The sequence below is a fragment of the Gavia stellata genome, chromosome 12 (genome assembly GCF_030936135.1).
Source record: "Gavia stellata isolate bGavSte3 chromosome 12, bGavSte3.hap2, whole genome shotgun sequence".
Classification (NCBI taxonomy): Eukaryota; Metazoa; Chordata; class Aves; order Gaviiformes; family Gaviidae; genus Gavia; species Gavia stellata.
Genome location: NC_082605.1, coordinates 183,807 through 206,565, shown reverse-complemented (window position 1 = coordinate 206,565; position 22,759 = coordinate 183,807). Strand labels below are relative to the sequence as shown.

Here is a 22,759-nt window from a genome sequence, read left to right as displayed (position 1 = left end):
TAGACTGGTTTGGGTTGGAAGGGACCTTTAAAGGCCATCTAGTCCAACCGCCCTGCAGCAAGCAGCGACATCTTCAACTAGATCAGGTTGCTCGGAGCCCCGTCACACCTGACCTTGAATGCTTCCAGGGATGGGTCCCCGGAGGGGAATGTGGACTGGGGACAGAGCTGGGAAGGGCTGTCTGGAGAAAGTCTTTGCTAAAGCTGATTGAGGCCCACGAGCAAATGCAGGTGATGGAGAATGGGGAAATCCTGCATTTCTGGGCCTGTGGGGGTCCCCAGGGTGCTGCCGTGTCCAGACCCCGCCCCGTGGCGTGTCCCCAGCACGCGTCCCCGTGTCACAGCAGCCGTCTGTGAGGTGCCATGCCCTGCAGTGGTGTCACAATGGCCGGGCACTATATCTTCCTCCTGGGGCTGGTGCTGCCCCAGTTTCTCGTGGCTTTTGCCCGGAGGGAGCAGTGCATCCACCCGGGAGATCCTGCTGCCACGAGGAGGATGAGAGCGCTCAGAGGTGAGGGGCTGGCGGGAGGTTGGGGGCTGATGCCTGCTGGAAGCAGTGTCTGTCCCAGCCAGGTGCTGGGGGCTGTGTCCCCGTCACCTCTCATCCTGCTGCCAGGCACCTCCGAGAGGGCTCTGGCTCCATCCTCTCCCTGCCCTCCGTGGGGAAGCTGGGGACCGCTCAGAGATGACCCGGCCCGGCCGGCTCTTGTCAGGGCTGGCCAGCGCCAGCCCTCCTGGCCTCTCCTCGCAGAGCCCCGTGTCCATCCCCCACCCAGCTCAGGGCCCCTGCGCTGGACTCACTCCAGTGCGTTGCTGCCATTCTGTCACTGGGGAGCCCAGGATGGGCTCAGTCCCCCAGGGTGTTCTTCCCACCGCCGCAGTGAGGGGAAGACTCCCTCCCCTCATCCCACTGACTGCCCTCTTGCCGGTACAGTCCAGCACAGGCTGTTAGTGCTGGGGGAGGCTGGGAAGATCCTCCCCGCTCCCTGGTGCAAAGCCCTGCAGCCAGCAAAACCATTTCTTTCTTTTCTTCCAGCTCTCTGCCCATGCCTGAGTGCCCAGTCCAGACCTGCGCGTTCTGAGGACGCAGGCAGGGCAACGGGAACCGTCCCAGTGGTTGTCACTACCTTTGAGGCCGTTGGGACTTCTCTGCTAAAGCGGTTGCAAGACAATGAGGTGAGGCAGGGGCGGGTTGAGGGCTCCCCTCTCCTCACCCCTGGCTTCCCTGGCTGCCATGGCCGAGGGGGATCTTGCCTGACGGCACCTCTGCCCTCCTGCAGGCGCTTCGTCCCCAAGCGCTGCTCCTGCCGCTCAAGCTGCGCTAATGCCACCGCTCCCTGCTCCTTTCCCCGGGAGCTCAAAGCACTCGCCTGGGCACGGCAAAGCCTCTGGCACAAATCCCAGCACCTCTCCAGCACCTTTGCCCAAGGGCCCAAGGCCCTTCCTTAGCTTTGGTTTGGGAACTGTCCCAGCGCCAGGGCTTGTGCCGGTGCAAGGATGCATGCTGTGTCCCAAGGTGCAGGTTGCTCGTGGCTTCCCCTCCTCAGGGCATGGTCTCGTTCCCACGCTTCCCTGCATGGCCTTTTACCCTGGTGGAGTCGATCTCCCTGTCTGGCTCTCTGCTGACGTCAGAGGTGCTGCGGAAGATCTTTGCTGTTCCCCCGTGGCTGTCCTGACCAATGCCTGCAGCTCGTACCTCGTGCCCGTGTCACACAGATGATTTGGGGGGCAGCAGGTCTCTCTCGTGGCTCCCTGGGAACGAGGGCAAAGCAAGTCCCATCACCCCGCTTTGTGGCCTGTCCCCAGGGTGACCGAGTGCAGACATACCGGGAGCTGGAGAGCGTCTTGCAGGGAGATGACGGCCGTTTGACGAGCGGTGTCGTGAACCGCCTGATAGCAGAGGCGTCCAGTGACATGCGAGCAGCCCAGGTGAGCTTGTTCTCTTTCAAGGCCACCAAAGCAGCCTGCCTCCGCCCCTGGTTTTGGGGGAAATACAGAGTGGTGCAGAGATGTTCCTTGGTTATTCAGACCCAGCGGAGATCCTAAGGGAGAGGCTCTGGGGACTTGTCATTATAGGGAATTTGGACACAGAGAGCTGTGCAGAGCCGCAGCCTCAGGGCTGTTTGGAACTGAGCGAGAGCTGGGTTCAAGCTCAAGGTTATTTCTCCTGCCTTGAGGAAGAGCCATGGGAACCCACCAGCCCCACGGAGAGGTCCCAGGGGGGTCCTGAGTCTGCGGCAGTTTGTTCCTGGCATCTCCGTAGAGAGGGAGAGGGGGCAGCGGCACAGGGCTGCGCCAGGGAAAAGCCTTCCCTCGTCTCTCCAGGGAGCTGCTCGCCTACCCTAGGGTGCAAGAGGCAGCAAGTGCCGGGCCCCGAGCACAACTGCCCCAAGGGCTCTCGCAGAGGAGATGGGGTCATTCAGACTGTCTAAGTGCCTCAGCCTTTTTCTCGGGAGTGTTTAACCTGTGACGCTTTTGCAGGGTGTGACAGGTGACATGAGGACAGCCGCTAGCGATGTCCTAGTGGCTCTGGCCCGCTCCCACTTCCACTTTGTCATGCCCGAGCTCCAGAGCCACCTGAAGGCCATGGGGAAGGTCCCTGATGAGATTGTGCTCCTCACCTTGGGCAAAATGGCCCGCAGCTACGGTATGGCACCCTTGGCCTCCTGGGTTGGGCAGGGGTCTGTGATAATGGGGAGAAAGGATCCACCCCCTCCCTAAATGCTCTGTGTTGAACTAGAGGGCTATGGAGTTGTCGTGCCTCCTTGCTCCCTGCCAGGGCCAGCTGGCAACTCTGCCCTACCAGCCTGATCCCAGCTCCCGAAGGGTGGGAACCCATTGGAAACAAACCCGCGGGGTCTCTGCCCCCCACTGTCCTCCCTGTTTCCCCAAAGGGCTTCCCTGCATCTCCCCTGGGGAAGGCAGCCCTCCCCATACCCTCTGGCATGTCCTGCATGGCCCAGCAGCCCCAGCCCTGCCAGGGATGGACACCAGTCTCCCGTGTCTCTCACTGACACTCTCGGTCCCTCTGTCCCTGCCTTCTCTGCAGCCCTGCGGTGCATCCCCTTTGTGAGAATGACGCTGCTTGCCCTGCGCGCCACGCTGAGCCAGGTGGGGAGTGGCCGGATGCTGCGCACCGTCTGCAGTGGTGAGTGCTGGCTCCTTGGCCGGGGTCACAGGGGCAGGGGCTGGGGTGGCCTTTGATGCCTCCATGTGATCTCAGAGGGAACAGGGTGGGCGTCAGCCCACAGCGAGGTCAGGCCTTGTTGATCCCAAACCGCCGTGAGCGTGTAGAATGAGTGGGGGAAGCCCGGGAAGGGAAGGGAAGGGAAGGGAAGGGAAGGGAAGGGAAGGGAAGGGAAGGGAAGGGAAGGGAAGGGAAGGGAAGGGAAGGGAAGGGAAGGGAAGGGAAGGGAAGGGAAGGGCCTGCAGAGAGAGATGCTGGAGGGGAAGGGGCCACTGAGGAGGAGAAGGTGCGATGGGGAGGAGGAGAGAAACAGTGCGCTGTTTGAATCCAGACACCTCCAGAGCAGAGATTGCCCTCAGATCCAGATCTGGTCCTGGGCTGAGCCCTGCCAAGCTTGGGACTGTCCTTAAAGCTGGTTTGGGCGAGGGTGCAAGGTACCGTCCCTGCTGCAGACTCTCACATGCTCCCTTTTCCTTTCTCCTGGTGCAGTTCTGGAGCAATGGTCAAAAGGAGTCAACACGTACTTCTGCAACCGGGAGCAATGCCCCTTCCCTTGCGAGGGGGTAGCACAGTTCTGTGAAGCCATTTACCCGGTCTTCCGCTACGCGGCGGTACATTGGCTGGACTGCAAGGAGGAGGAGGTGAGAAGTGCTGCTTTCCACGCCTGGGGCCACAGCGGGCATGTCCACTGTGTCGGATGTCGGTGGGTCCGTCTGTGCCCAGTGGGGTGCAAGCAGAGGGGTGAGGGGAGGGGGCTCCCTGACGGGAAGCAGCCGAGTCCTGGGGCCTTTCTGCAGGGAGGGCTGGGGTACCAGCGTGGGGAAACGCTCCCTCTGCTTTGGAGCGGGCCCTTCTGCTGCAGGGCAGAAGGGAAAGGGAAACCCCTCTCAGTGGGAAGGGCAGACTGGTGTCCAGGGGATACTGAGCACTAGGCAGATCTTCAGCCCTCCAAACAGAGCCTCTCCCTTCCCTCTTCAGGACAAGCAGGCTGTCCTCAGGGCTGTGGCTGCCATGATGGAGGTCCTTCTGCATGAGGAGCAGTACCGCGAGCATGCCTGGGAGCATGTCCTCTGGCTCCTGCACCGGTATCAGGAGGTCCGAGACACCTCCCGGGTCACTGAGGTGAGGTGGTGCGCAGGGTCCGGCGTGGCTGCTGGGGTGGGTCTGCGCGAGTGCCACGAGGCGCTGGGGAGCTGTGGGGTGCCAGGAGGAGCTGGGAAGCCCTTAGAGAAGGAAGAGGGAGAGCAGAGGAGGCCTGAGGCTTCCTGGGCTCTTTGGGCAAGAAAAGAGCAACCCAGAGGGGGCCAGGAGGCAGGCAAGAGTCTCTGGGGCTTGTCTTCTCAGGAAGGGAGGCATTGCCACCACCCTAGGGCTCTGTGCATGGGAAGAGCTTTGCCCTAGTGCCCAGGGCCATGTCCAGTCCCAACCAGTGAGGGGCAAAGTCTGATGATGAGTGGGAAGTGCCAGGAAACTGAGTTGTCAACAGGGGGCTCTGTTCAGAGGAAAGACACCCTGTCGATGCGTCTCTGAGGGGAGGGCAAACAAGAAGCCCTGTGCAGGAGGGTTTGGGGTTTTCTCTCGGAGCTGGTGTTAGGGACTGCCCTTATGCCAGATGTGCTGGGTTTCTTCTTTCCCAAGTGCCTTTAGGTGGCTTTAGCCTCCTCTTCCTCCCCTATTCTCTTGTAGAGCCTCAGCTATGTCCTGGAGATGCTGGAGGCAGTTCAGACCCCAATACCACAGGGCACGGCTCTTGCCATCAGCACCGCTGTGCACCGCCAGGTAAGGGGAGCCTGTGCCCAGTCGTTGGCCTGAGGCCCACACACGTGATTGCCATGGAGGGGAAAGACCTGCCAGCTGGCAGGGCAGGGCAGGGCAGGGCAGGGTGTCCTTCTGCCAGGACCTTCCTGCAGGCCAGGAGCACGCCAGGATTTGTGATCCAGGTGCCACCTTAAGGCTGCAGGATGCCTGATCCCGGCTCTTTGGAAGGGGCTGAGGGGCAGCCCAGTTCCCACAGCAATCTCCCTCTCAGCCCAGTTGCAGGAGGACTCTGGAGCACCAGCAGCCTAAGGGCAGCCTTGCGACACCGCTCAGCCTCAGCTCCTGGGCAGCCAGGGCTGCTGCAAAGCTCTGTGTGTGCCCGGGGCCACCGTGGGGTGGGCTGGGTTTTGGCTGTGGGTCCCGTGCCCAGGGAGAGGAGAGCGGAGAGCACCGTTTCATTTCAGTCCCTCTTAACACTATTGCAACTTTCTCTAAAACGGACCTCGTTCCCACAGCTCTCTGATGTGACCAAGGAGCCTGGCCTGGCCCATAAGGCAGCACTGTCCCGCTGCATCACGCTTCAGGGTAAGGAGAGAAGACTGGGCGATGCCCTGCCATGCCATGGCAGCTCCCTCCCTGTCCTGGGTGGTGGGGGGGCAGCTGCCTGCTAATGCAGAATGCGATTTCTTCCCTGCAGCACGAATGTGCCCCGAGGAGACGGTCATGTTTCTACACTCCCAGCTGAGTGGTGGGACTGAGGCCGGTCGCGTGGCAGCCCTGGGCCTGCTGGGAGCACTGGCCCACTCTGACGGTCAGTGCCAAAGGAGCTGCAAAGAACGGGTCCCCCAGCCGAGCTGACGCCCCGCGACAGGGCTCGAGCTGTCCCCCGGCAGTTAGAAATGGCGGCACAGCAGGGATGATGCCCCAAGCTCAGTAACACGGGCAGGCTGGTAGGCGGGCGGGTGGGCTGGTGCGCACAGGAGCTGCTTGTACCCATGCTGTTTCTCTCATCCTCCTCTGTGTTACCATATTACCATAGCTTTCAGTCCCTATAAACCAGCTGTGCCTCTAGAAACGGAGTGACTCTGGCTACGCTGCTGCCTCCTGTGAAGTCAGAATCAGGCCCCGCTTTTCTGTCCCGTTGGTGTGTGAAAAACTTGGAAGCTTCCGCCATCGGGGCTCTGCCTCAACGCACACCTCTCCATATCTCTTCCAGCACCTGCAGTGAGAGAGAAGCTGCCCCAGGTGGTGGAGGCCATGGGGTCAGTGTGCCATGACCCCAGTGCCCAGGTGAGCTGGTTTGGGAAGGGACGATGCCACCAGGGGAGGCAGAGGAAGCCTTTCCCTCAGGGCAGAGCTGGGGTGCCTGGGGAGCGCCGGCGCATTGCCCAGGCGGTGGGTGATGGCTCCTCCCCGGGGAGAGCTGGGAGAGTGGAGCGGGGAGGTCACTGTGCTCTCTGGGACAAATGCCCATCCAGCCTGGTGCTAAAGCCCAGCCCTGATGCCAGGAGCGAAAGCTTCTGCCGTGTGCTTGTCACCTCTCCGCGAGCCACAAAGGCTGCCCCCAAGCAAAGGTGGCTTCCCTTTGGGTTTTGAACAGGAGGACCGTAACCACGCTCTCCCCTGGCAGGTGCGGAGGGCAGTTCTGGAGTTCATCCGGGAGCTGCTCAGCTCCGGACCCCAGAGCTGCTGGGCATGGGATGTGGTGGGGCACATCTTCATCGAGTTCAGCCGGAGCTCAGGCAGACTGGTAAGGGCAGAGCGGGACAGCCGGGGCTTTGACCGGTGCCTGGACTGTGCTGAGAGCTCCTGCAGGCATCCTTGGCCATGGAGAGCTCCACGCTGCAGGGCCATCAGCGCTGGCACGGCCGTCAGAGCGGCCTCCAAATGGCCGTTCCTCGTGGGCATCTGTGCTGATGTCGGTGGAGATGTCAGTGGATGATGTGGGTTTGCACCCGGGCATGCCACCCGGGACTGCGGGGCTGCCTGCGCACCCCACGGGCTGAGCTGTGCCCACACGTGCCTTCCGCAAAGCCGCCTTGCAAAGGGAGGGGCTTGTAGGGACAGGACATCCTCCATCCTTAAACGCTGATGGACAATCAGAAAAACACGGCCAGTGCAGACACATGGGCCGGGCTAGAGGAACTTTCTGTGGTGTTCTCGTGCTCTGGCCCTCCAAAGCACACCCTGCCCGTCCGATAACAGTCTGGGGGCCCGCATCCCTTCTGGCAAGGGGACAGGCTGTTTGGCAGTCCCTTTGGGGAGCATTTCCAGCTGGGTGCCCAGGAGATGAAAGCTGGGGAGCCTCCCGCTGACTTGCTGAGGATCTTCCCTCTAGCTGGGAGGTCCATGTGCATCGCTTTGCTCTGTGGCTCAGGGTGGCTCTGCTTTGGGAGCAGGGTGAAGGAAAGGGCTTCCAGGTGCCCCTCCGCATCCGTCGAGCTGGGTGTGCTGCCGCCGCCGGGGCTGGCACTGAGCACAGCCCTGCTGAAGGGCACGTTCCTCACCTCTGCTTTAGTGGCATGACAGCAGCATTTGGGCCCTGGGATCTGGGCAGACAAGCAGCGGCGCTGTCTGTTCCCAGGCTTCCCAGTCCTTCCCAGGGTCCGGGACCTGGTCCTCGAGCTGGCTCCAGCTGTCCTTGTCCTCCTTGACCCAGGAGGTCAGTGCTCCTGAGAGGCTGGCACAGGAGTACTGGTGAGTCGTGCCTGAGCCTTGTCGGTCAGGAGCTGAGAGTAACGGGGCTTTTGCCAACTCTGTCGTACAGGTGGCAGGAGGCCTTTTTCCCTGGGAAACGCAGGAGGATGGAGCTCTTCGAGCCCTGTGCATGGACATCCTGGGCTCTCTGGATGTCTCTCTGAGAGGGATGACCAAAGTAAGTCGCCCTGTGCCCTGCTGCTGTGGCCACTTCTTGCCTTCAGGACATTTTTCCTCATGCTCTCCCATGCCCTGAACCTCTCCCCTCATGTGTGCTGAAGTGCACAAGGCTCAGGGAAACGCAGACTGCCCTTTTTGTCTTCGAGCTGAGTGGAAATGCCAATACGGTGAATTGCCCACTTCTTCTCTGCAGCTCCTGTGGCCGAGGCTGCTGCAGTACGTGCTGCCAGCCCAGTACAGTGGCATGCTGATCTCGCTCTCCCGCTGTCTCCGAGCCCTAGTTGAGAGGTGGGAGAGAGCAGGGTGCAAGGAAGAAGAGGAGGAGCCTGATGCCGTGGACTCCCAGGAGCAAGGTAAGAGCCCCAGTGAGCGCTGCTGGGTTTGGCCGGGGGTTGGGCCAATCCGTGTCTCCCTGCGCCCCTCCAGCCCTCAGCAGGAGCCTGGGAAAAGCAAAGGGCAGGCCCTGCATTGCCCCTTGCCTGGCGCAGAGGCCCGCCTCTCCTGCTCGCAGCGCTCTCCTGGTGAGCCGGGGCTCATTCCTGGCCACGCTGGAGCTGCCTTCATCTCATGCTGGGCAGCCCTGGGGAGCCCCCAGGCCAGCGCTGTAGCAGCGCAGCTGCTCTCAGCCCTCAGCCCTGTGCGAGGCATTGGAGGCGCGAAGGGGCAGGGCACGGTGGGGGCTCGTCGGCTCACCCGGCCTTTCTTCCTCCCTGCAGCCCGGCTGCCGGCTCCCCAGGCCCTGTTGGCTCGACTGCTGGTGAGTAGTGGGGCCCTGGGGAAAGAACTTTCCTGGCCAGGGGTGGTGGGAGAGCCCGGGGCAGAGATGCCGTTGAGGCCAGTGCTGGGAGCCCCGGAGGAGGAGGCAGCATGCCCGAGTCTGCCCGAGCCCGTCGGGGATCCCACTCCTTTTTCCGGGCTGGCAGCACCCCGGGTGAAGGCCTCAGCTGCCGCTGCTGGCTGAGCGGTGCCGAGCTCCCTCCCTCCCTCCTGGGAGAAGCTGCGGCTCTGGCAGCAGGAGCGACCTTTCTCTCCTGCCCTCGCCTAGGTGGTGGTGGCGGCTCCTCACAAGAGTGCAGAACGTGCAGTCGCTGCCTTGCAGCTGCTGCAGGCCCTCCACCGCAGGATCCACAGAGCCTTGGGGGCAGCGTGGGCGACTGAGATCCCCCTCCTGCTGCAGTCCCTGGAAGGTAAAGTGCGGGTGGGGAGGGAGAGGCTGGAGGGAAGAGGGGCAGGAAAATGCAGCTTCCCAGCGTGACGGAGGAGAATTGTCCCCAGTTCCCCAGCACTTGCTCTGCTGCCTTTTCCCGTCCAGGGAGCCAGCACTGAGGCTGGGGGCAGCCGTCCCCCAGTGTCGATTCGGCCCAGGGGATGGACGGGGCTGGTTTTGTCCCCTTGGCTGCCAGGTCTTGGTGGCACTCCCCCGGCCTGCCCGGGACGGTGTTTGGGGGAGGGACAGGACTGGTGCTCCTGGAGGGGGTGCAGCCCCTGGCTTTGGAGGACCAAGTCTCCAGGCCAGGCCAGGTTTGCAGCAGCTGTCCTGGGCAATAGCCTGGGAGAAGGGCTGCAAGTGGGTAAAAAGCGGTGGGTCATTAAGGAGAAAATGTGTGTTGCTGGTGCGTGCTGTGACTCAGTGGTTGGAGTTGTTCTGGGAGCTGCAGTCAAGCAGTGGGGATCTGCTGCGGTCAGACAAATGCCCCTGGGATCCCTCCTGTGTCTTGGGCCTCGCAAGGGCTTTGGCATAGCTAGGCCCCTTCTAGGCTGATGGCCTTAGACTTTTGGGAGGTCTGATGGCAGAGGAGACCACCGGGCTCGCCTTTGGTGTGAGCTTAAATAGCAGCTTCCTCTTGCTTTCTAGGAAAAACCGGGAGCTGCCTGGACTCTGCAGAGTGGGAGCACCGTGTGCTCAAGGTACAGCATCCTTGGAGGGGATGTCACAAATAGAGGGGGCGAAGAGGGAGCAGAAGTGGGAGGAAGCTCAGGGCTGCCTGTGTAGGCAGCAGGAGGTGGGGGCACCTCCTGAGCGCCCTGCGCCTCCCCCCGCAGTAGGTTCCTGCCCGCTCAGAGGAGCTGCTGTCTGCACAGGTGCCATGGCTGATGGCTAATGCCCTCTAACGCTGTGGCACACGCCTTAGCACTGCCTCCTCCTCTATGTCTGGTGTGCCGGGGGGTCTCACCTGAGGTGTTAGGAGAAGAGGGAGGCTGGTGAAAAGAGGGTTGGGTGGGGCAGGGGAAGCGTCTGCCGTTCCCGGCAGCTCTCCCCCAGCAGCATCCCGGGACATGTGAGTGTGGAAAGGGCCCTGACCAAGGGCTTCCTCTCCTGTTCACCCCAGTTCCTGCGAGCGTCGCTGGAGCCCATCGAGGACAAGGCCTGGACTGTGGACCTGAGCCAGGAGCTGAGCCAGCAGCTGGGCAGCTCTGCCGCCGGCTCCTGGGAGAAGGTGTGTCTCCTGCCCCATGTGGGGGCCGGGGTGCTTTGCCCACGCAGGTGGTTTCCACTTCTTCCTCTTCCCTGGCGCCCAAAAGGCGCTTCCCCCTGGCTTGCCTCAGTGGCTGGCTACAGCCTGGCACTGGGGCCGGCCTCGCCTCCTCCCGGGGGCGGTTGGGTCTGCCTGGGCCCAGTCGTCTCCTGACAGGTTGGGCCGTGACCGCATCTTGGGCTTGGCCTCTTCTCTTTCAGCTTTTCCTGTACAAGGCTCTTGGGACAGCGCTGGCAGCTTGTCGGGACCTCAGACACGTCCAAGGGCAGGTGCTGAGGTTCCTCCAGGAGACAAACCCCATGGAGCTGTCTGAGGCCCAGGTGAGGTGGTGCTCATGTCCTGAGCATCTGCTGCCTGTTCCTGGGGGAGAGGGAGGGCTGCTCCAGACCTTGATTTCCCCGTTGCTGCCGTTTCCCCCTTGCTGCAACGTCCTGCCTGGCCGTTGTTGCTGACCACAGCTGAGTGCGTGGGCTGGAGCCGACTCCCTGTTTCTCTGTGGTTGCAGGGAATGATTTCTGTTGTGTCCCACGCTGCCCAGAGCCACTTCCACCTGGTCTTGGATGCGGTGATGATGTTCTCCGCCGCTTCCACCATAGATGGGTTCTCTCAGACTTCCATGGGCTGGAAGGTAAGGGATCCAGGGTTTTGCTGTTTGGCTTTCCTTTTTTGGTCTTATTTCCACTTCTACACCTGCAGCAGCCAAACCGTGGCAGCTGCCTTTAGGTTAGCCCTCTTGTAAGAGCTACGCGAGACCTGTGTTTCAGAGGGGATGTCCTGGCATTGGGGCCCCTGAGGTGTCTTTGGAAAGGACGGGGTTTGACACCGGGTGGATCAGAGCCACCCAGCTGGGGCAGCTGCAGCGGTTGCTTGCTTGCAGCCACGTGGCCCCTGACTTAACTTCAGGAGGAGCTGGCAACAAGATGGGGTGGGCACGGTGGGACAGTCTGCCGCTTCCTCTAAGCTGAGGCTGGGAGCAGGAGCCTGGCGAGGTCTCGCTGGCTCTGCTCCCCCCACCTCGGGGCCATGGGGACGCCTTTCAGGGCAGGGCAGGGCCCTGCAGAGAGAGCGGTGCAGCCGGGCCTGGGGAGGTGAGCAGACTGGGCTCATCCGCACCCCTGACGCGCACGGGCTGCACGTCTCTGAGCAGGACCATGACAGGCTGTGTCAGATACCTTGCCACAGAAAGGCTCCAGGCAGCTCCCCAACCTCTCAACTCAGTGGTAAAAGAGCCAGCAGTGTGTGCGATGCTGGCTGCACCTCGTCCCCATCCCCATGCGAGAAACCAAGCTGTGGAATGGGAACAGCTCCCAGCCCCGGAGCTTGCAGCTCGAGGAGCAGCTTGGGGAGCTGCTGGGAGATGCCCAGGGAAACAAGGAGCTGGGGAAGGTGCAGGGCAAGGCCTGCTGCAGGAGCCTGCAGGAGTCTCAGGGCATCTCTGTCAACACAGGTACAGCAGCAGCAGCAGATGGAGAGAGCCCAGGCCATTCGCGCTGCTCTCATGCGCACCTACAGCGGCATTGCGCTGCGTGCCCCCAAGGAGCAGCTGCTCACCCGTGTGGATGAAGAAATCGTGGGCAACATCCTGCAGCTCTCCAGAGCTAAACAGAGGGTAGGAGCGTGGGGCACGCAGGGCAGGGATGCCTGGGTGTCCCAGGTCCAGCCCCTCGGGGCTGGGGTGCACCGAGATGGATGGTCTCTTTCTGAAGATCTCCCAAGGAAGGGTTTGTCCTCAACGTCCAGAGGCAACCCCGCCATGGGTTTCCCCTGCCCATGCTCCTCTTCCACCTCTCAGCCCTTCAAAGAGTTGAAGGCGTGCTTTTCTCTCTTTGGCCTCAGGACTTGCAGCTCAAGCTCGCCCTGGTGCAGAGCATCACTGAGGTCAGCTGTGCCATCCAGGCTGTGGGCGACTGCGGCAGCTTTGAGCTCTCCTTAAAGCAGGAGGCGACGTGGACCTTGCTGGTGAGTGCCCGTAGCCAGGGCAATCTCACGGGGGAGTTTTGGGCTGCGCCATCAGACTCGTTTCCCCAGAGGCACGATGGTCTCTGGGCTTCATGCGAGCTCCTGGAGCTGTGTCCGGAGCTGGTGGGGCCCCTGAGTGGTGGTGCTGGGTGGCTGTGGCTGGGGAGCAGGGTCCCTCCTGCGGTGCCTTTGGGCATGTGTGGGGGTGACGGGGCAGTGTCTGCCCAGGCCTGACGGGAGGGCTGTCCAGTGCCCCTGTGCACTGCCAACTCTGCGCTTCTCTCTCTGGGACTTGCAGGACTGGATAAAGGAGGAGCCCGGGGACTCCCTGGTGTATGGAGTGTTCCAGGCCCTAGGGGAGTTGAGGTGAGGTCTGTTCCCCGGGCTCTGGGGACTCCTGGTGTGCCCCATCCCAGCTGGCTGGGGCAGCCCCAGTGGCCTTGAGCATGGGGCCGGGAGCTGCTGGGGCTGTGGAGTGGGAGGGTGTCCCCCATGTTGGGTGTCTCCCACAGGAAGGGAGTCCCCGGGGTTCCTTAACCTGGGGGCGGGGGTTTGCCTGCTGCCTGGGAGGAGGCAGGAATTGCTGGCGCTGAAGGCAGTGCTTGCTGGCATGGGGTGGGGGTGTTGGATTTGGGGTGCTCAATTAAGAGGAACCCAGCTGTGGTTTAAGCCCCTCTGGAGAGGGCTAGTAAATCCCCTTTCTGTTTTCTCTTCCTTTTCCCTCTGGCCAGCAAGCTGAGGCCACCTCTGAGCAGGGAGGAAAATCGCAAGCTGCTGGCAGTGTGCTGCCAGACTGTCTTGTCCTTTCCTTCCAAGGAGGGGATGAAAAAGGGCAAGAAGACAGTGAGGGCAGCTGTGAACATGCAGGTACCCACCGGCCAGTGCCTGCCCACCCCTGGGTCAGGATCCCACCTCAGTGCGCCCCGGCAGCCCCCATGATGCAGAACCTCAGCTCTCCTTTCCTGCTTTCAGCTTTTGCACAGGAGAGGCATGGAAGACCTGGGCCATCTCATCGAAACCCTTCTGGAGGCAGAGGAGACCTCTGCCGGCTTTGACGACGTGATCCATGTGAGCAGCCATGGGGCAACAGGGAAAGTGTCGCAGGGGCAGAGGGTCGAGGCCTTAGAGGGTGTTAGGAGATGGATACCTTTCCTATGGGAAAGTGGGCTTTGGCTTCTCGCTCTGAGGCTGTGTGTCTGGCCCGGGCCAGGGGATGAGCTGGGGGACGGGAGCGCCCGGCCACTGCAGCCTCAGGCCAGGCAGAGCAGTGGGCCCTGACGGAGGGAAAGCCCAGAGCCAGCCCTGAGCTGGGTGAGAACAGCCTGGGGGAAGGCTGGAGCGGGGAGACGCCGGCAGGGAAGCAGCAGCTGGCTCAAGGCAGAGGCGGCTGGAGAGAGCGAGGCGGTGGAGGCTGCAGTGCCAGTACTGAGTGGGGCCGGGAGCCATGCTGGGAAGGGGCCAGAGAAGGAGGGAGGGGGAGAGGGATCTCAGGGAGAGAAAGATGCCTGTGGTGAGAGAGATGCACCCTGCCTCAGGTCCTGAAGGGTTGGCTCACCTCAGCCAACGGATGGGAGCGTGAGAGAGCCCTGCGGTTTTGCGCCCATCTGCTGGGAGCTCGCAAGGAGCTATTTGAGCTCATGGTGAGTAGAGCCCCTCCGTGTACCCTGGTGCCCCCTTCCCACCATTCATGGCCCCAGAAGGGAGCCCTGCCCAACTGGGTGCTGGGTTTCGGGGCTTCAGGGATTACGGGGCAGGCCTTCTGCCTGCATCTGCCCGGTTGCTGCTCCTGGAGCAGAGGCAAGCGGGTGCTGGGGCTGCCTGCGACCCTTTTCCTGCTGCTCTCCCCTGCAGAGAGGACGTTCTTGTGAGCAGTTCGGCTCCCTGGTGGGACTGCTGGTGACTCTGACCAGCGACTGCCTGGCCATGTCCTGCCGGAGGGCATGGGTATGCCTTGGCTACCTTCTCCAAATGCAAGGTGAGGAGAGCGGGCACTTCCCAGCCTTGCTCAGCCTGATTCACCCACTGCTGTCTGAGAGCAGGACGTTGTCACCAATGCTGGGGACTGTCCCCCTCCATGTCTGTCCCCCTCCATGTTCAAGGAGAGACAGAGGGTGGTCAGAGAACTCGCTCGGATGAGGTCCCTGACGTTTCAGAGGGTGCCTTCCCCCTCGCTCCCTGCCTTGAGCCTGGAGAGACAGGCAGCTCCCTAGGCAGTCTCCAAACTCATCGCTGCCAGGCAAGAAATATCCTGCCAAGCACAAGAGAGGAAACCAATTTGTTGCCCAGAGCAAACTGGGCAGGGAGGAGGGATCTGAGCTGCAGGCCCAGAGCGTGCTGCAAAGGTCCGCCTGTGCTGAGGTAGTCCCGGGGAGGTTTCCTGCCTCCCAGAGACGATGGTGGCCTGTGCGTGAACAGGGGGTGCAGCTGCTAGGAGCAGAGGCTGCTGAAACCCTGAAGCCCCAGCAGAAGGTTCCCAGAGGAAGAGGGCTCTTTCCAGCCGGGGATTTGTCAGCCATTTATCAGGCTCGGGAAATCCTGCTGCACTGAGTTCAGGAGGGCCCCGGGTTTTCCTGTGGCCTTCACTGCCACCCCTTGGGTTCTCCTTTAGCAGTATCTAGGGCCAGAGGTTGCATTTCTGTAGACGTGACTCCTCTTTTCTCCTGGTGTTTGTTCCAGCCAAGACCATGAAGGCGGTGTTTCAGGCAGATGAGATCAGGTGCCTGGCTGAGGAGCTGAACAGCCCGGACACTGAGATTCCGGTGGAGACCTGGACCAAAATAGCAAAGGTAACTGGCCCCAAAACAGTGGGGTGGGGGCCCAGCTCCTGGGCTCCTGCATGTCTCCCTGCTCCCCTCCAGAGTCTCTTGCTGGCTCCAGAGCAAGCTGTCCAGATCGCTTAGCCGCATTAGATGTAAACAGCACCGTGTGCACAGCAGAGGAAAAAGTGATTGCCTCCTCCGTGACTGCCGAACTAACAGTCCCGTCAAGTTTTCTTTCCTTTCTGAATTGCTGGAGCAGAGCTGTGACATGGTCTTTCCTGTTTCTGACTTCTCTCCAGGCTGTTTGCAAATGCATCCCTCTAGCGCAGGCTACGGACTTTCTGACCGCTGTCCGGGACAGATTGCTGCATGTCACACCCACACGTGCAAGAGCAGTGCAGAAGTGGGTGTTTGTCTTCCTGGAGGAATGCAGAAAGGAAATACTCCAGGAGGTAAAGGAGATCTTTTTTCCCATTTCACTTTGTCTTTTCTCCTGTCGGCTGTTGCACTGCAGCCTGTGCAGTTGGCATGGGCTCAAGAAACACCACCAGTGTGCCGAACCGAGGGGCTACTGATGGTCTGAGCCGGGCATTAGCAACTGCTGCTGGGGTCTGCTCCAGCTGGTGACAAGGATATGGGCACTTCTTGTCCAAAGTCTCCCGTTGTCCACGTCCTTCCCACGAGTGAGGCACTAGGAGGCACCGACCTTGCCGTTCCTCCCCTTCCTCTGGGGTCACTGTCAGTCCTCCCTGCCCTGGGACTCACTTCACCCTGCTCTTTCTTCCCTGCTCCCCAATTCCCTCCCTGAGCTTTGCTGGCCATGCCAGGTTTTCCATAGGTTGCATACTTGTTCATTGCTGTCGCTGCTTTCCATGTGCGACTGTGGTGTTTGCTTTTGCTCTTGCATCGCTACAAACAGGTGGGGTGAGGTATTCAAGTGTTGGGTGTGAAACGTGTCTGTGTCCTCTGTGTGCACAAGGGCACGCAGCTGCTCATACGGTTGGGCCCAGGCCCATGCGAGTGAGTGCACGCATGCCTGTGCGTGCGTGCGTGCGCACAATTGCCAAGAACACATCCAGCTCCAGATGTGAGCCAGGGTCAGGCAGGGTGGAAGGGGTGAGGTTTCGAGCTAGGTCTGGACTCAAGGGAGCAGGCACTGCTCATGTGCTGAATGACTGTGTCTGGGCCCCGCAGGAGGGGATAAAGGATACACCGAACCCTTCTTTCTCCTCTTCTTCCATTCAGGTGCCAAAAATCCTGAAGACCCTTTGCACCTACATGCAGCAGAGCACCCACAGGCCCTTCCTGCTCCGGGCCCGCTTTCACCAGGAGCCCCTCATCAGCAGTCTCCTCCAGAAGGGTCTGCCCATGGACAGGTACGTGCACTACCCGCTTCCCCGCTGTAGTCAGAGACCCTGCAGCTTGCTTGCCCTGGGGTGGTCCAGTTGAGAAGCAGGACTTTTTTTCCTGCCTGAACAGTCTTGAGTGTTGCAAGCCTGCATGCTTGTGTCTCTGCTGTGAGTGGGGCGTCGTAAGCCCCATTGCGGATGAGGAGGTTTGAGGGCACTGCAGGACTGCGAGGATACGGGCTCAGGGGTGAACGTCTCTTCCCTTGCAGTGACACGGTGGAGCTGTGGAGGACCCTGGGGAGAAGCACCATTGTGATTCAGGTCCTGAGGTGCTTAGTGGAGAAACTAAACAGAGCAGGAAACAACCGCCTGTGGACTTGCTCTTGCACTTGTGAGCAGCACAGTCATCAGACTGTTCTGGAGACTGTGATGGTACGTTCAACGGCAGACATGTTTCTGCAGCTTTGCACCTGCTAACTCTTACTTCGGCATGAGGGAGTCAGGTGCCCTTTGCAGAAGCCCCTGGAGACTCCCATGGCGCTGTGCTGGGCCGGCCTCAAGCAGTGTGGGGAGCCGGCACAGTCTTGTGCTCCTGAGCCACAAGGCTGTCGCAGAAGTGACAATTGCGGACAGTAACCCCCCCTGCCCCAGGCAGGCAGGGGAACCAGGCTGGTGGGAAAAGGCCTTGCCTGAACAGGTGCTTCTTGGTCACGTTTCTCTGCAGATCACCCGTGCCATCTCCGAGGTCGTGGTTGCCCTGAGGGACATGGAGGAGTTCAGGCAGCTGCTTCCCCACCTCCTTCCCAGCCTCCTGAGGTGGGCCAGTGAAATGCTGGACGAGGAGAGGCTGCTTTCCCCCCTGGGAGAAGGCTGGAGACAACTGTTCCTCGAGGGCCAGGTGCTTGAGGAGAAGCCCTGCAGGTAAGGCGCCACAGGGGCAGATGGAGGGGCTGGCTTCGGTTCCCCTCGCCAAGGCACGTGCCTTTGTGGGGCTGAGGGAGTGCTTCACCTGCCCCGCTTCCTAGATGTGCAAACCGGTCGTCATGGTTGGTTTTACTTCTGTTCCTTCATGGGGAGACTCCAGCTCCCAGGCAGGAAGGTCTTAGGCAACCCGTACTGCGGACGGCTGTCATCTTGCCTCCTGCATACCCTTGCATGCACACCAGCATTGCACTCCCTCCACGGGCCCCCGCTGGGAGCAGAGGCTCTCGTGGGCACTGGTGTCATTCTTCACAAAATGCTGGTGGGAAGAGGTATTAGGTGTTGCCTTGGCAAGTATTGGGCATGGAGGAAGCCTAGGAGCGTGGGTTTTCCTCTGCGTCAGTGGGTTTGGGGCATGATGAAAATGCCAGTGTCGTTAGCTGCAGTCTTGAAGGCTGTGAAGCAGCATCTCAGGGGTATTTAGCTCTGCTGAAGATAAGTATTCCCCTAACCTGCTGTGATTTGAGATTTCTTTGGGTTTGTGGTGGTGGTGTTGTTTTGATTTGTTTTGTTTGTGTTTGTTTATTTTCTGGTTTGTTTCTTCTGCCAGGATTTTCCTTTCAGCTATAGAGTTGGTGCTAGGCAAATGCATGGCGCAGACGTGGATGCAGCGGCTCATGGATCAGTCAGTGTGGGCTCGCCTGGAAGACGCCCTGGCTCACCCTGAGGGGGTGCGTCTCCTGACCAGGTAAGAGCCCCAAGGATGCACCTGGCTGCCTCCTGCGGAGCTGTGCCCAGGGAAATGGCTGCGGGGACCCTTCCGGCATGCCTGGGAAGCCGTCCTGAGCTAAAGAATAGTGTCTGCATCGGTGCACGTGAATTTTGGAGACCCGGCCTGTGGCCTTCCTGGCTAACTGTGTGTCCCTCGCTTGTGTCCCCTGTGCAGCGTCCTGCTCCAGGCTGGGCTCGTCTCCCCCTGGCTGGTGAAGAACCTCTTGCCATGGCTGGGTTCGTGCTCAGTTAAGCTGCGGGTGACAGCTACAGCCTTCTTTGCTGAGGTAAGGCAGGGGGTGGGGAGGGAAGGGTTCAGAGGGTTTTACCGAGATCCTGCTCCTTGGGATGTCTTTTTTTGTGGGAAGATCCCTGGAGAAAAGGTCCCTGGAGCGGAGCAGCCAGGGGAGCGCCTGGCCGGGACCAGGTCCCCACGGCACTGCCTGTGTCGTTCCAGCTCTCGGGGCTGCAGGACAACAAGGAGCCACGAGTGAGGCAGGCGCTAGAGGAGTCTCTCCACGATACCTGGCCCCAGCCAGCACCAAGGAGTTAATTAAATAAAGCTCAGCACAAGATGCCTAAAGGGTGCTGTATCTTTTTTTTTTTCCCTGATGGCACCCTTGTGCTTGGTGCGACCACATGTGGGTGACACCGAGGCTGGGGGCTGCCAGCTGCATGGCCCCTCTCGGATCTTCCCGGGCTGGGCACAACGGAGTCATGCCAGGACAGACCCCAGAGCAGGGCTCTCCCCATGGGGTCCTGGGGCCTTGCCGTGCCCTCCCACTGCCCATGGGGATCCCCTTGCCACCCCTCCCACCACGGCATGTCCACCTCTGGCACCAGCAAGGGGTGGTGCAGGGAAGAGCCCAGGACAGGCCTGACCATACCACCACAGCAGGCTTTGCCCCCTGGTGTCCTACCATGCTGGGACCCCCGACGGCACTTGCCCAGGGACACAGTGTGGGTAGCAGGGGAAAAGGGGGGCACTGGGGGGAGTAGAGGGCACTGGGGGATGGGTGGGGGGAACCAAGGGAGGCACAGAAGTTTACAGGAGCGTGGGCAGGGGGCAGAAGGGGGGCACTGGGGGACAAGTGGGGAATGTCGGGGGGCATCTTAAAGGGTCAGCTATGGCTCAGGGGCTGAGCAGAGGGACAGAGCATAGCAGAGGGCTCTGGCTGGCCCATCGGACCCCTGCCCACTAACACAGGCCCCATTGGTGCTGCTCCCCAGCCCCGGCAGGCCTGGGCACATCTGCGTGGGGCAGGGGCAGCTCCACGCAGGGAGCCCATCAGCAGAGATGTGGTTTCACCTCTCAGGCTGCTGGGCACCCTGGCCCTGCTGCGAGCCCATGTAAGCCTCTGGTCCCCTGTCCCGGAGGTCCCACCAGACGTGTGATCCGAACTGAAGACTCTGCACAGTTTGCTCAAACACGTGCTCCCGCCTTGCACAGTCACGTTCCTTGACAGAGGTGAGGATGGAGCTGGAAGAGGGAGTCGAGCCCCTGACTGGGTGGAACACCAGGCTGGGGGGTGGGTCCTGCCGTGGAGGGGGCACCAGCAACGGCCGAGGTGCTGGTGGTTTCCCTGGGCACCGGCAGTGCTGAGGGCTCTGGCAGTCCTGGGAGGTGAGTGTGTCAGGCGCGGGGCAAGCGACCGAGCTGGACCTTCTCCGGTGGCAGGCGTTTGTATGAGGGTGTCTCAGAGGGACCCCTGTCCTCCCCCACCGCTGCAGGTCAGTTCGAGGCACGTGTGAGCCCTGGCTCCCTGCACGTCAGGCTTTGTGCTGCCCTCCAACGGTCTGAGCCTCTTCCCAACCCCACGGAGCTTCTCAGCCCTGCCGGTAACTCCCTGAGTTGCTGCTCATATGGACCAAACACCTTGGTTCAGCTGCATCACCTGAAAGAAAGCAAAGGACCAAGAAGCCAGAGACACGGGGAGAGAAGTCCCTGCAGAGTGGAGTCTCTGGAGATAAATGTCTTTGGGGGAGATTTCTCATATCAGGCCAGGCCCAGAAAACAGATGAACCTGTGGAGTGGGAAGGCTCCAGTAGGCAAGAGCTGAAAGGGGCTGAGCTCTGCCTGCTAGCCTGTTTTGTGAGCTCTCCTGACAGCAGTAACAGTAACAGCAGCAACCCCAACAGCCGCTGAAGACGGGCTATTTACAGAGCACAGTCTCCTCTGAACAAGTACAAGCATAACTCCTGGCACCTCACTTCCCCCCAAGCAGCCCCCTCCTGCCCCACTCCTGTGGGTGCCCCACAGCCAAGCTCTGGGCTGGGTTGGGGGCTGGGGGAAAGCCTGTGACACTGGCCCACAGGGGCCCAGTGCCCCCAGGAGCCCCAGGCCAGCGCGGCCCCAGTCCTGCAGCCGCGGTCCCCCAGGGCACGGCCAGGCTGCACTGTCCCATTGCACCACACCACCGCTGTGGGAGCTGAGGGGTCCCCAGGCACTCCCTGTGTATGGAGGGCTGGGGCGGGGGGGCAGGCTCTTAGGGTGCTGGGACCCAGAGATTGGGCTGTGGGACGTTCCCTGCTCCGGGAGCACAACAGGCACCACGGGTGACTCGCTCAGATGTGGCTGTCCCTGTTGCTGCTCTCAAAACTTCGGGCAGAAATCCCTCCAGAGGCCAGGACAAACACCACCTCAGCTGCGGCGTCCCCGCAATGGCCAACAGATTTCCCTGCCTTCCCACCATGGGCCGGCCCTGTCACCCTGAGCCCCGAGGAGCAGAGATGGCTGAGGGCTCTCCAGCAAGGAAGGAGGGGTGAGAGGGGAAATTTCCTCATCCAAGGGCTGAAGGAAGGCTCTGGGATGCACGGCGGCTTCCCCACCCATTGCACCCCAAGGTGAAAGGCGAGGGGCAGAACACAGCTGGAGCCAGAGGAGCACAGCTGGAGCTGGGGCTGCCTGACTAGTCAGGGATGCAGGGAGGGAAGGGTGTGTGGAGGGATGTCCGTGACTTTTTCTGGGAATGCTGTCTCAGACCCCTCCCCCAGAACTAGGGACATGCCTCCCCATGCTCCTTGCCTAAACTTCCCACCCTTTGATAGAGCTCCTTGATGCAACCAGCTGGTTTCCAAGGCTGGGCCTGGCAGAGGAGGGAGGACAGTTGGGGTCGGTCCTTTTTGGCTCCTCAGACTGGAGAATGACATCCTTAGCTGCATCAAGAGGGCAGATGCGGAGAGAGGGATGATACTGGAACAATGAGGTTGGAGAGCTGTCTAAGGTCCAGACCTGCAAGCAAGACTAAAGCAAGCCTTGCCTTTGGTGACTCGGCTTCCCAGGTCACCATGGGATGGAAGGGGACCCTCTGCTGGGGAGCTCTACTGGACAGATGTCCCCACCACAGACATGTACAGCTTCTCCAAGGGACACTCCGGGTGTCTCAGCAGAAGGCGGAGGCAGCCCTAGGCAGGAGTTGGACTTGAGGGGCAGTTCCTCTCCCCAAGTGGAGGTGCTAGCCAAGGAGCCTTTTCCTAAGGGAGCTGGACAGACCTGTTTCAGAACTGACCATGGAATGGAAAGAGTGCAGGTGCCACTTCTGGGGGCAGGGGTGACAAGGTTTCAGTCCGAGTCTCGCATCACAAGGAGTGCCCCGTAGTTAGCAGGGCAGCAGGATGCTCTTTTCTCACTTCTTTACTCTTGCCCACCCCATCCCAAAGCCACGCCTGAACCACCAGCTGCCTCCTTCACCTTCCAGACCGAGATGAGACATGCGTCCTGGTGTTTGGTTAGTACAGTCTGAGGATGGCATGTCTTTGGGAACTGGTGACTAGTTAGCCGGTCACCCTCCGGAACAGGGTCAGTCTACGCCCACAACCGCAAAGAGCTGCAGCTGTGGCACATCCCACGCTACAGCCGTGGGATGGCATTTCTCTGTGCAGGGGGAAAGGTCCATTACAGAGACTGCTGTTCTCCCCAGATTCACACACCAAAGGGGACGGATGAAAATACTCCAAAATGATACTCCTGTAAAGCAGCCGTTGTTTCACGTGCCCTCTGGGGGCCACCTCCAAAAAGCTGAATACGCTGCACAGAAACGTCACCTGCATCGTGCTGCCCAGAAGGCAAGCCACAGCTTGCCTAAAAGGCCAGTCTAAACACAGAAAACACCCGGCAAGCTGTGGCCCACGCAGTATCAAATCACTGGGGGCCAGCTCTGCCTCCTGATGCTCACAAGCTCCAGAAGCAGACCAACCTCTCTTGCAGGGTGCAGCACCAGCCTTACCCTTACCCGCTCCCTTATTCTTTAGGCAGAGTCAGACAACCCAGCATGCAAAATTTCATAACAACTACAGCCCAAGAACAGCAAGATGTCTGGGTTCACCTGGCTTAAGGGGTAACCACGCTGCCCCAACCCCACCACACACCCCTTCCCTAAAGACCGGAGGACTCCATGGAAATCTCTGTCTGAACCCACATGCAATCCTATGCCTGCCTAGTAGCATGAAGGGCTTGGATATGTGCACGTTTCCTGTTCTGGTAGAGCGGCGGCTGAGCTGAGAAAACTTCTAGGAAGGTCAGTTTTCCCACGCTCATCCACAGCCCAGCATATAGCTAAAGGATATCGCATCTGAGTATGAGTCTCATTTAAACAAATCCACGGGTCTTCAGAGTCTTCCCCACACTGTTCTTCATATATATCCAATTGCAGTTTCAGCTCTTCTTTCTCCAGTGTTCACAGCTCCTGTCAATGCCGTAAGC

General features: G+C 60.7%; 1 protein-coding gene across 1 annotated transcript; it reads left to right on the top strand.

Annotated features, from left to right (window-relative positions):
- Positions 1 to 383: 383 nt before the first annotated feature.
- On the top strand, positions 384 to 19,809 carry LOC132317892 (maestro heat-like repeat-containing protein family member 2B). The gene is made up of 31 exons (XM_059823398.1): positions 384 to 510; positions 1,036 to 1,175; positions 1,806 to 1,928; positions 2,481 to 2,646; positions 3,049 to 3,147; positions 3,676 to 3,827; positions 4,165 to 4,308; positions 4,873 to 4,965; positions 5,460 to 5,529; positions 5,642 to 5,755; positions 6,161 to 6,234; positions 6,575 to 6,694; positions 7,712 to 7,819; positions 8,015 to 8,174; positions 8,538 to 8,578; positions 8,867 to 9,008; positions 9,677 to 9,729; positions 10,152 to 10,259; positions 10,499 to 10,618; positions 10,804 to 10,926; positions 11,746 to 11,907; positions 12,556 to 12,623; positions 13,241 to 13,325; positions 14,109 to 14,232; positions 14,934 to 15,043; positions 16,301 to 16,392; positions 16,635 to 16,797; positions 17,090 to 17,286; positions 17,897 to 18,034; positions 18,233 to 18,344; positions 19,789 to 19,809. Exons 1-31 carry the CDS (start codon positions 384 to 386, stop codon positions 19,807 to 19,809), a joined length of 3,549 nt encoding a protein of 1,182 aa, XP_059679381.1.
- Positions 19,810 to 22,759: the final 2,950 nt, after the last annotated feature.

What these genes read in the sequence shown, in the direction of transcription:
- LOC132317892 (XM_059823398.1), top strand. Translation starts at nt 384, where the DNA reads ATGGCCGGGCACTATATCTTCCTCCTGGGGCTGGTGCTGCCCCAGTTT. An exon ending in CTCTGAGAGGGATGACCAAA is followed by an intron (nt 7,820 to 8,014) that starts GTAAGTCGCCCT and finishes TCTTCTCTGCAG; the next exon opens with CTCCTGTGGCCGAGGCTGCT. An exon ending in GGGGTGCGTCTCCTGACCAG is followed by an intron (nt 18,035 to 18,232) that starts GTAAGAGCCCCA and finishes TCCCCTGTGCAG; the next exon opens with CGTCCTGCTCCAGGCTGGGC.